Here is a 13,728-nt window from a genome sequence, read left to right on the forward strand (position 1 = left end):
GTGCGAAAGACCAGATCACTGATTTACCGACTATTCATAACAACGACAAATTAATGTTTACCAAAAAAGAAATCGGTTTAAAACCTTGTAAGAATTGGATATTGCTTGATGTCAACTCTCGTTATCTAATTTAAACAGTAATAACAAAATATCGCCAAGTTATCCAGTCCGCCCTTGTTATGAAAGAAGTAAAATGACAAAAATACCGAGCTCAAGGTATATTTATCAACTGAAAGTCACTCAGCAAATGGCAAAATCAAAATTTAAAGCTAAAACACATCAACCGAATGGATGACAACTGTCATTTTCTTATGTTTAAGAAATGCTGGATCAATCCTCGTCTTATAGCTAGCGTAAACGCTCACTTGCTTGACAGCCTCATACAATTCTATTCTATTAACCACGATGTGTGAACAAAACCAAAAGACATAATAGGTAAGAATGTCAAAAATAGGGATACATCAGTCAACATTGTGTTTTAGTTTTAAACACTTAGTCTATATAAACCAACAAATATGTCAACAAAGAAAAAAAGTGCATATTGACAAAGCACATCATCAAAATCGAAGGACAAGAACTACAAAATTCGTAATAGCACCATAACACAATGACAGGATGTGTAAGTACCGAGCCAGGTCAAATGGATGTTAAAAATTAGATTAAACAGTAAATTAAATTATATACAAAGACAAATGAAATAATAATATAAGACTTTATTAAGATGATGGACAACGTCAGTATCTAAAATCTATACTTCAAGGTCATCGTGTATTATTTGTTAAGTTTATACGGAATATTTATCAACAATGTTTTAGTTTCTTTCGATGAAATTTGTTTTAGAAAAAATAGACGTTCTTTGTCATACGTCTGTTTCATTAACTATCTTCTAAGACACTGGAGACGTTTAACAAAGTATAAGTAGCAGCTACAATCACTTGAAACATTTCGCTGTGTGCCATGTGATTGTTATAAATTACATTGTCATGGACATTATGATGGGAAGCACAAACTCTGGATAATATTTCGATTAATATTTTGTTTTTCTTTCCAGTAATATTGCATACATAACAAAAACGCACAATAAATACAGCCGACATTAACACAGACCATCATATATCTCAGTGAAATGATTTATTGCAAATATATGCATGTCCCAAAAACCAATTATATAAAATACCATAAGCCGAAGGGTCAATATAATACCAAGAGTCAAAGGGACAATATAATAACACAAGTGGAAGAAAAATATAACAATGATTGCACCTCTTGACTATCATTTCCTTGTGAATATCAATCCTCTTTTTTTGGAAATTCTGATGGAAACACAAGCTTTAAAATTGCATATCAAATAATATCTGAATACTTTATATTTATGATTTATAAGCATTTTTAATCCCTTAAATTCGTTTCTGTGATACATTGTGCCATAGACGTTAGCCTGCTTTTGATTTATCGAACCTTTCTTTTAACTGGAGATATGTTTCATTTATAATATGTACATTGTATGTTTTAGTAGCACACATATGTTTTCATTTCAGTAATTATATGTTTACGTGGTAATATTCCTTTTTCATCTTTTGAATACGTTTTCAAATTTTTAACTTATATTTGATAATTTTTAATAGCAATCTTATTTTAGACTTTTTTGGCTATTTAATTTTACCAACTTTGTTCAGTATAATTTTATTTTGATTCATTGATATATATATTCCACTTTTTTTGTAAAAATTTCCACATTATTAATCCTTTTATCTAGAAAAGTTTTAACACTTAAATATTTATTTTGTGTGTTCATGTTTTATATTTTTATCACTGTCTGTGTGTTTATTTCGTTTAACATGTGATGTAAAGCGCTTTGAGTAATATTGTTTTAGATTTAGCGCTATAGAAAAATTGTAATAATAAATAATAATAATAATAATATGTAGCTGTGGCTGAAATACTATTATATAGAAATGGAAATTTCAAAATATGAAAGTTGAAATAATTTCTTTTTTCGTAAGGTTCAGTTCTCAATAAACCCTTATTGTCAATTTCAGGATGAAAATCGAATCCGTGGCATATTATATTTTATGTTCAAGTTAGATATTTAGTACAGTTGGGGGCAGAGGAGATCATGGTCTTCGTCTTTGGTTTGAATTCGATCAGATTTATTACACTGTTGATAACCAATAGAACCTGCATTGATGTTAATGTCTGAATGTGGCGCATTCGATTGTTGAGCTTGCCTTTCGTTTCGTCGACCAAAAGAAACCTTATGAAAGAAGCTGATTTGTCAATAGGAATATTTTTCCTGTAACTGGAATTTAAAAATGTTTATATTATTACATTGATATTTTATAAAAAGTGGTTAATTTTAATAAAAACTTCCTTTGTTGTAATGGCTACGATGGAAAAGGAAACGAACTGCATCTATATTTGTACGAGCACGTATTGGTAAAACTATTAATATAGAATGATATAAATCTGTATAATTGAATATAATAGTTTTCTGCCAAGTGATTATTACCTATATATATTGGTTTAGATACTTAGAATTTTTAAGGATACATGAGAAACCGAGGTTAAAGTACAAAACAGGAAGTCTACCTGGTCTATAACAAATTTGGAATGAGTTCATTTACACTGTTCTAATTTAAACTATCAAGAAATTTTCAACGGAATATCAAATATTTGTTTGTTTGAAACTATTATACGTATTAACCAATTTATATTTCAGTTCTTTATCTAACAATGGAAACCTAAAACAAGAATCGTTTACTTGTTTTTTCTGACTGTATGCATCATTGTTTGGTTTGTGGAATTGTTTAACAGAAAAATAATATGGTATGTGGATTTTTTTGTAATGATGCATGAATCGTTTTCAATAAATAAAGGCAACAGTAGTATACCGCTGTTCAAAACTCATAAATCCATGGACAAAAACAAAATCGGGGTTACAAACTTAAACCGAGGGAAACGCATAAATATAAGAGGAGAACAAGGAAACAACACTGAAATGTAACAATAAAAGAGATGGATGAAAATAGTTCAGTAATAATCATATTTGGTCACAAGAGCGCAACTATGTTTTTGCATTCAACCGGCAAGTTGTTTTTTTAGATATTGCTCATAATAATAAAACAAAAACACTTTAGGCTGCTGATTGGATGTACTGATTTGTACTTGTTTTATTTAAATGCTTCTCTATTTTGGTTTGAAAATAATGAAATATAATTACTTTTTTAATTTACAATGTGTAGAAGAATTTTTATTAGTTGTTTTTATTATAGGATTAAACACATTTTTTCTAGAGGTTATTGATGTGTAAACCGGGACGGTTAACTCACAAACTGAATAAAAGTCCGAATAAATAGCCATTCAAAATGAACTTTTCCAACATTTGCCGTATAACCATAAAAAAAATCTGTAATAAATGCTGACATCTATAGTCTCAGGAACTGTTACCTTTATTTCCAAATTTTTTTATTCTTCAAGAATGCGTTATAACTGATTGCGCTCTTGTAACCATATATAAGGTTTAAACATTCAACCTATCAGTTTAGGAAAAAAACTGATGCGGTAACCAAATAAAAAAATACATGATGTGTTATAATGTCCGGTTAACGCGTTTTCTATGCATTGTATACCGACAGTTCTGTCTCATTGCAAAAAGAATAACTACAATTATAATCATCATTTATGCTCAAATAAAAGTTGATTGAGTCGTTTTTTAACTCCATCAAGGGACACTTATAGTATCAAAAGTCAGCCTATCTAAAATAAATTGATTACTAACGAAGACCACGCGTATTTTTATAAACAAACGCAATTCCGCGTTCAAGAATAATTTGAATAAAAAGAATACAAGAAAATCCTTTCCTAACAGCACGATACAAAACAATAAGTGAAGAACGAAAAACAAATATGATAAAGAGCAACAAACAACATTACAGGCTCCTGACATTGGACAGGCACATATAGAATGTAGAGGCGTTAAACTAGTTTGAAGGCACAAACCCTCCCCTAAACTGTGACAGAGGTGTAACAGTACAAAATAAGAACTATAAAAAATCAGTTAAAAAGGCTTAGCCTATCAGACGGATACAAATAAAAATACATCTAACAAAAACACAGAGGGGATTTGGCAGGGTACGCAAACTACTTCTAGTAGTTTGGACTACTGCAAAATATAACTTTAGCCAAAAAGAACGCAAATTAACAAAAAAATGTTCGATACAGCACAGGTAAGGGATGAAATATCTTTCGATTTTGAAGATAAGACGACCCGTTCATATATATAAAATTCCGTCTGGTGTTACCTTTTATATCGATCTGACAAATATTTAAAACAAATATTGTTGTTTAATTGACATTTTTTCCTTTTAAAACAGGGTTTTTGTCATCACCTCCTGTCAGGCCCTTACGCAGTCCTACAGAGAGACAGCTAGATAAAAAAAAAATCAAAACAAAACATAGCAAAATAGCAAGAGACCTGTAAAATCCGGGGTTAAACCAAACGGACAAGGCAATTACAGGTTCAGCTGCAAATACTGAATTGTTTTCCTCAGCACAGTAACATAGAAGCAATATAAAGCAACATTCAAGTGTTATATGGAAAGCTCATGTGTGATCTTACCTCTTCCACTTACAAGCTGCAAATGTTGGCAAAACAAAAACAGAAAAGAAACTCAAACTACCTTATAAACAATATCATAAGGCACCTCTTAAGAACAAGCCATTCTTTTAAAAATATCTCCTTTGTAATTATAATCAAAACCAAAACAAAAACGGTCAACAAAAAAAGGAGAAATGTATTTCGGATGCACCAGTTTGAACTAAATGACGCAATAAGAGAGATGAATAACAGTTTTACAATATAAAAATGCATTTTAAACGGCATTAAAGTTACAAAGCACACAAATCTGTACATATGAACTGTACGATAAGCTACAAAAAAAATCATATCAGCCAGCTTCTGATTAAATCTGAATAAATGCTTCCGCCTGACGAAGTGAATTTGTCTGATAAAATATTGCATGCATTTGTATTTATATTTGAGCGGGTGTCGTGGTTAGAACTTCTGTCTTAACAAGCAAGCGGCATGGTTGTCGAAGGATGTATTAAATAGTTCTAAGTTCGTCTTTCGAGAGATAACTACAAAATGTACAGACGATTTTTAGGGTGAAAGTTACTATGACACTGTGTGGTTAAACTTAAGCCTTTATACTAGTATACATTGTAGTAATGCGTACATTGCAAATGCTGTGGTTTATTTTTGATATTTATTTGTTTTGTTTTTTATTAAGGTGTCAATCACGAAGTCCATTTTCAGACAGTGTATGTGACAATACTAATGATGGTCAACTTTTGAGATAATTTGTAGTCGAACTGAGTCACAAGACCTGAAACCTACTACGAAATAAACGATATTAATATGGATGCCTACAAACACTGTTTTTACTGTATGTGTCCAATAGGGAGCTCTGACAAGACAGTAATGCAAAGACAAAATAAAACAAAACTATCTGTGGAAAGGTATCGCGTTCTAATTATGATCATTATTATTGGAATAATTATACTTTTTGTTTCATTAACGGTAGCAATGTTTACCTCTCTAGATGATTTAAGACAAGATCTTTACAATGAAAAGTTAGACAGGGGAAACAGAGGAAATACCATTTGCGTGGCGTGCTATGATTTGATATTGGAACCATTGAATGAAGACAATGTAAAACTTCACTTATTCAAAAGAAACATTGAAAATGGTACAGAAATCTGCTGTGCTAAAGGATGGTATCAAACATCAATTCTTATTAGCTTAGTAAGTTCATTTTTTTATATTTTGATCAGAAAGTAGTTTAAATCAAAATAAAATTGGGAGAGGAAATGGGGAATGTGTCAAAGAGACAACAACCCGACCATAGAACAGGCAATAGCAGAAGGTCACCATAAGGTCGGTATTGCAGCGAGAAATGAAAATGAAGGTCATAACAATGACAAACACGATACAGGTTGCATCAGGTAATTTTATAAATGAGTAAACGACAAAGTGATTACGACAAGAGATGGAATAAAAACTCTGACGCAAAGATACTCTATAACAGTAAACAATCATCCAAGGTACAAGACTAGTCATTTGGTACGAATCTAGCAGAAAATATTTTTACGAAAGGAATATACCAATTTGAGATCACCCCTAGTTTTTTGGTGGGGTTCGTGTTGTTTATTCCATAGTTTTCAATGTTGTGTCATATGTACTATTGTTTGTCTGTTTGTCTTTTTTATTTTAGCCATGGCGTTGTCAGTTTGTTTTTAGATTTATAAGTTTGACTCTCTCTTTGGTATCCCTCGTCCCTCTTTTGAAACGCTTGTTTAAATATTACAATAAAAAAGAGAAATAAGCTCTGTCAGTTATTGGGCATTCCAACTACTATGACTATCTGTTATCTCTAAATAATTACATTAGATGTATATTTCATTATAATACGTTATTTTGATTGGCTAGCTGCACATAACAACTTGATAAAAATCGTGTTTTCATGAAAAAAAATGTAATTATAAGTATTGAATGCTTTTGTTTGTAACTTCAGAGGGTTATTAAAAACGTTGACCGTGCACACATTATGAGAATAAAGCGCTTACGCGCTTCATACAAAATGTACTTCGATCAACGCTTTTACCCCCCCCCCCCCCCCCCCCCCCCAATGAATGAACAAAAAGATGCATTCAATTCTTAAAACAACGATACAGGCAATCGAGATGTGCTGTTGACCACCACTGACAAAATAAATATGTAGTGACAACATCATTTATGAGACATGTTAACGGTCCCAATATCAACTTCTTATCAAGTCGTGGAACGCCATGGAAGATATATGTTTCCTTATAATTGAAATGCCAAAGAAGCGACTGTAGGAAAAACATTTCAAGCCCAACAGTTTAAACCGCATTGCAAATAAACACTGTTATGAACGGAAAAGCGGCAAAATCAGATGGTTCAAACCCGTGCTCAAAACATGCCCAACAAAACGCGTTGGTTTATGCTTGGTTACAGGCATTCATTGGTGGGATTCTTGTCTCTTTGACACATTCTCAATTGTATTGTTTCATTTCATTCATCATGATTTTAACATTATCAATGACGTAATAAATAAAACTTTTGAAAACAAACCATTTTAAGACAATGACGTAATGAATGAAATTTATGTTTATAAACATTTATGTTACATTAAATTATGCTACAAACGTGGCATATTTGGTAATGAAAATTAAAAATGAAATCTCTAGTGTTAAGTTTGAAAGTCTGTCAGACTGAGTGTATTAAGATATTTCACAAGATTGTATCAATACCAATGGGACAATTATAAAACATATCATTTCATTTTTAAGGAAAATAAATATGTTTTTCTAATTGTAGATGCTTGAAAGACGAGAACGATTGAAGAATACTCAAGGTAATGTTTTTGTCCTATATCTTATTTAATCTGATGTCAGCTTTTAATTGAATAATTGAAAACTTGTTTTTCTTTGTAAATATTAGGTCTCAGAACATAGTTATGTCTTAACATCCGCTCTTTTTATTTCTATGGTTTTTTTTTCCTTTTCTTTGTAGATATTTTTCTTTCTGAATCTGTATGTAAATGCAACAGTTCAAGTGATGCACGTAACATTAAAAGATCAAAGAGGCCTTCTGTTCATCTGATTGCAGGCGTACAACCAATCACAGGTGGTCGTAAGTGTTTGTCATTTAAAGACATGTCAATAAAGCATAAACGTGGAATTTCAATCTTGTAGCTATGTTTCTATTTAATAACTTTAAATTATAAATTAAAATTATAAATAAAAAAAAATCGAATCGCGTTTCTGTCATACTCATCAAGGGGAACTATCATAGGGGTTATTATATGTATGAATACACAATATGATGTACATTCAAAAGACATCAACATTTGTTGAAAACCTGCTTAGGGTTAATTTTGCCTATTTAATCTTATACATTTTTGTCAACAAAAAGTGTTTCATTAAAACATGCATTTTTTGTTTACAAAACTGAATTATATCAAACTGACAATACTCACCCCGTTATATTAGTAAAACAAAATAAATCAAAAAGATTAACAAAACATTGATGTGTAGGTATCTATACTACTAATATATCGAGGAACAATGAGCCGGTATGACGTAAAACGACGAATAAAAGAATGCAACTTTACATATAATTATTAAAAGGCCTTGGTGACCGAGTGGTCTAATTGATTACTACTGTCATCACTAGCCAGTCAAGTCAACACTAAGGTTTTGAGTAAACCCCGCGTTTGCGGGTGCACTCGACTCCAACGTAAATTGACTAGGATGGTCAGTTTTCATATGGAAGGTCGGTGGTTTTCTCCTGGCACTCCGACTTCCTCCTCCACTAATAAAAACTTGTTACCAAACACAGAAAATTATAGATCATATACATTGCAACTAATAAAGGACAATTGTTTTGTAAAACAACTTAATCATTCCAGGCTCTTATGTTTTCCCAATGAATAATATCACCAATAAGTAATGAGTTCCAGGTGAAATGCTATACCGATATCAATATTATATATCATATGTAATTTCCGGTTGTTGTTACCTATTACTCTAAATCCCTCCTCGATTAGGTGAATTTAATTTTTTTTCAGAAGATGTTTTATATCTATGTTACACTATAGTACAATAATTACATTAGATGTATGTGTCATTATGATACTTAAATCTGATAGGCTAACTGAACATTACGTGTTATTCCTTAAGCAATTGCATCATTCAATAAAACGTTTCATTCATGATAACACGTGGTCCCACAATAAAGTGCACAGGTGAGTTAAATAAAAAAAATTATAAAATTCGTGTTTTCATGATCATATCTAATTAATGTAATTATAAGTATTGAATGCTTCTTGTTGTAACTTCATAGGGTTGTAAAAGCGCTTCATCCAAAATGTACTTCGGTCAACGCTTTTACACCCCAATCAAGTTAAAAAAAGAGGCATTCAATTCTTAAATAATTAGCAAGCCGCTTAATTAGTTAAAAACAAATTATTTAATAGCGAGTTTTTGTTTTCAGAAAATTAAACCAGTACGAATTCAAAAAAGTAAAATCACAAAAATACAGAATTTTGAGTAAAATTCAAGACGTGAAGTCCTTCAGGAAATAGACTTTGAAGAGTTGTAAGCAGGGAAGCTGTGCACCTCGCAATTAACATGACCGTATCAGATGACAATACGAAAACTAAAAATACAGGCTAAAAATAATACATATGTACTTAAATCAAGACAAATACCTCGATACCACGGTCCCGCGATGTCGCCAGTGTGTTCTAGTTATGCATACAACAGAATTCATTTTTTTTCAATTTAAGAGTCTCATGTTTAGAACATGACTGTATGAATTGTAATTGAGTTTGTAAATGTCATTCTCTTCAGATGAAGTATGTCACACCACAACTTATTTGACATTACATGGACTTTGGCCATTAATAAATTTAATGTTTTATTTATTTACAGATAAATCTCCATTTACAGTTGGTAACTGGGTTTCGCAGGGACCTACATCTCACACAAATGACATTCTTGTCGACGACAGCCGAATTTTCATCAACACATCGGGTCTTTATTTTGTATACAGCCAGATATTTTTCAGTGATCTTTATAAAGGTCAAGCACTATCAAACAAATCACACACTTTCTACCATTATGTTTATCGGTTCAACCATATTTATCCAAACGATGGCCAAGAGCTGCTCCTAAAAAGTGTTCGCACAGAATGTTGGGCAAAAAGTAAATTCTTTGGTGATTACACAAGTTACACTGCTGGAGTTTTTAGGCTCAATGTGGGTGATCAAATTTTCGTAAAGGTATCTCAAATCAGATTGATGTCAAGAGATAGACAAGCGTCGTTTTTCGGGGTTGCTTTGATGTATCCTTAAAAATAGCACAATAACATACTTATGTTCTGTATTGTTGTACGACATATTTCGCTTTTGATATGATATATAATAAGCTATATATCGTTTCATTGTTTTCTACTGTTTGTTGTTTATTTTATAGCGGAATAGTAACGTTGCCTTTATTTGTTGTAAATTTGTTAACCAATAAACAAAAGATTCATGTTCTTGTTGTGTTTTCTCCGTAGTTCGTCTTGACTAAGTAAATATTAATAAACTTGACATGGTTATCTTTCTTTGATTCCTTATCGTTACTTCATTATTGGTGATCATAGATAGCATTAATATCATATACTAAAGGCTCTCTTTTCTATCAACTTATTAATCAATTCTACTGATAACAATGTAACAGCGCAAACGGTCGACATATTATGTCAAAGAGATATATGTGTTACTGTATTCGATAATTACGCAAAAACCATGAACACACTTCAAACCGCGATATGTTGTTTTAGACACAATTAAGTTAAGTATTGCACTGCCAAACATAATACATGTAGTATGAAAAAAATGACTTTAATAAAGGAGCAAGAACGGATGCGTAGACAGTTTTAATTAATGTCATGCACATTCAGTAGCTTATTTATAAAACCATACAGAAGACTTTTAAAAAACACACAAACTACCTGAAGAAAAATATTTCAAAGTTGAAATGATTATTTTTGGCAAAACGTTGTTCTGCCTTTTGTATACATGTTAAAAGTAAAATGACAAAAGTACCGATCGCCGAGGAAAATTAAAAACGTAAAATACCTTGTCATATGGCTAAATCAAACTCTCAAACACATCAAACAAAACGTCGAGATATCAGAGTAGTTTGTTTCTATGGTATCCTTAATTATAGTTTTGATATATCTATATTTGTCTATAGTTTGTGGGAGTATATCACCGTTATAGAAGAACATAAAGTTGAAAATTACTTTAGCTACGTATTATGCCCTTCTATTCAAATTGGTTAAATATTTATTGTATGAGAAATCAATACCGACCAAACAACCTCCTCTGAGGAAGTGTCGAATAAGGTATGACTTCGAAACTTCCATAGAGGAGGTTAAATCTATTGAATGTTAGATGGGCTATAACTACACTGATGTCAGCCAGCTTGTGACATAATACACTCAAACCCACTACGTGAAAGACTTGTCAAGATCCGTAGACCACCCGTAACCTAATAGAGATCACCCCTAGTTTTTGGTGGGGTTCGTGTTGTTTATTCTTCAGTTGTCTATGTTGTGTCATGTGTTCTATTGTTTTTCTGTTTGTCTTTTTCATTTTTAGCCACCGAATTTCAAGGTTAAGCAGTGACTTCTCTTCCATGGCCAAGTGTGATCCTGAATTTAGATCCAATAGAAAATGTGAGAGACAGTTTAGGCCGTCGTCTTAATGCAGTCGATTATCCTTATCAAAACTTAAACACGACGGGTGCCATATGAGGAGCAGAGTCTGCTTACCTTCCGGAGCACATGAGATCACCCCCAGTTTTTGATGGGAGTCATGTTGCTCAGTCTTTAGTTTTCTATGTTTCTTGTGTACTATTAATAGTCTGTTTGTCTTTTTCATTTTAAATCATGGCGTTGTCAGTTTATTTTCGATTTATGAGTTTGACTGTTCCTGATATCTTTCGCCCACTTCTTCAAAGCCAACGAGCGTCAACAAAAAACATCTATATGTTCAATACTTCAAACTGACATGTTTTAGTGTAATGACTGGGTTTGTGATTTTTCGATTATATTTTTATTAAATTGTCATTTCTGTTTATATGTTTTGTGTTTCTCCAAGCTAATGCAATAGTCAGCAGGCCACATTTGTATTTTTGATTTTTTTGTCCGTATTGTTTTTCACTTCTCACATCATTTTTCATTTCAAGATTTTTTTCCTTATGTATCTTATATGTTTTATACTTTTACTGCAGGTATGTTAACATTTCTCAGGTTAATTCACTAATTCATATTCGAACTAATCGAGTTAAGGAGAAACAACCTTAAAAACGGTTAAAATATATAAATATTATATATTATGTAAAACTGAAGTGTGAGAAATACAATATAGCCCGAGCCAATAACTTTCATAACAAAAATGTGAATTGCAGCAGAAAGTCTATTTCACCCGTTTACATCATTCGTATTCATCGACTTTTTTTGGGTTATGAGTAGTATCACAACAATAAGCTACATAATATCTTATTACCCTAAAAAAAAGTATTTTTGGTCAATCATCAAAATTTTCAAACTTCCTTCAAATGAAAAATATAAATAAAATGTCGAAAGCTTTATTTAAATCCTAAAATGAGTATTTTTTACATTAATGATTCACGACAGGTATATTGTAATAGAATTGGCAAAGATTAAGTAATATCAGAAGAATCATGGTATGGATCGTTTATTGGATATCACCTAAGAACATAAAACTCCATGAAAGACCAAAGTTTGGCCTAGAAATATAAAAAAAAAGTGAACAAAGTAACCCAGTTTCTGATTTGTATGACAGTCACCTTTGTTACCCTGCGTTATATAAACGGTACTAGATATATGTAAACATATCAGATTGCCTTGACATTAATTGTAATCCAATAATACCAAATAGATATAAAGATACGTCAGAAATTATTAATAAAAAAAACCTAAGGCATACTCTGGATTTAGATCACTGTCAGTGAAAAAAATTATATTGCCTACTGATATGAATCAAATGTTGTTTTACCCATATGAAAGATGGTAAGATCTGAATACTTAAGACAAAATTACACTCTTAAATGGTGTAATAAATTCTCAATTTGATAAATGACTTACTCATAGATTTATTCCCCAAAGATACAGTCCACAAGCAGTCTGAACAGAATAATGACAAATATATCGTTTCCAAAGATACAGTCCAGCAGCAGTCTGAACAGAATAATGACAAATATATCGTTTCCAAAGATACAGTCCACCAGCAGTCTGAACAGAATAATGACAAATATATCGTTTCCAATGATACAGTCCACCAGCAGTCTGAACAGAATAGTGACAAATATATCGTTTCCAAAGATACAGTCCAGCAGCAGTCTGAACAGAATAATGACAAATATATCGTTTCCAAAGATACAGTCCAGCAGCAGTCTGAACAGAATAATGACAAATATCTCGTTTCCAAAGATACAGTCCACCAGCAGTCTGAACAGAATAATGACAAATATTCGTTTCCAAAGATACAGTCCAGCAGCAGTCTGAACAGAATAATGACAAATATATCGTTTCCAAAGATACAGTCCACTAGCAGTCTGAACAGAATAATGACAAATATATCGTTTCCAAAGATACAGTCCAGCAGCAGTCTGAACAGTATAATGACAAATATATCGTTTCCAAAGATACAGTCCACCAGCAGTCTGAACAGAATAATGACAAATATATCGTTTCCAAAGATACAGTCCACCAGCAGTCTGAACAGTATAATGACAAATATATCGGTTTCAAAGATACAGTCCACCAGCAGTCTGAACAGAATAATGACAAATATATCGTTTCCAAAGATACAGTCCACCAGCAGTCTGAACAGAATAGTGACAAATATATCGTTTCCAAAGATACAGTCCACCAGCAGTCTGAACAGAATAGTGACAAATATATCGTTTCCAAAGATACAGTCCACCAGCAGTCTGAACAGAATAATGACAAATTTATCGTTTCCAAAGATACAGTCCAGCAGCAGTCTGAACAGAATAATGACAAATATATTGTTTCCAATGATACAGTCCACCAGCAGTCTGAACAGAATAATGACAAATATATCG

The 13,728-nt window shown here is 32.0% G+C and overlaps 1 protein-coding gene across 1 annotated transcript; it reads left to right on the forward strand.

Annotated features, from left to right (window-relative positions):
• The first annotated feature begins 2,741 nt into the window (after positions 1 to 2,741).
• LOC134709775 (tumor necrosis factor ligand superfamily member 10-like) lies at positions 2,742 to 10,066 on the forward strand. Its single transcript, XM_063569923.1, has 5 exons — positions 2,742 to 2,826; positions 5,289 to 5,803; positions 7,400 to 7,436; positions 7,595 to 7,714; positions 9,517 to 10,066. The coding sequence occupies exons 2-5, from the start codon at positions 5,417 to 5,419 to the stop codon at positions 9,936 to 9,938; spliced, it is 966 nt and encodes a 321-aa protein (XP_063425993.1). The 5' UTR covers positions 2,742 to 2,826; positions 5,289 to 5,416; the 3' UTR covers positions 9,939 to 10,066.
• The last annotated feature ends 3,662 nt before the right edge of the window (positions 10,067 to 13,728 follow it).

Source organism: Mytilus trossulus, chromosome 3, assembly GCF_036588685.1.
Source record: "Mytilus trossulus isolate FHL-02 chromosome 3, PNRI_Mtr1.1.1.hap1, whole genome shotgun sequence".
Lineage (NCBI taxonomy): Eukaryota > Metazoa > Mollusca > Bivalvia > Mytilida > Mytilidae > Mytilus > Mytilus trossulus.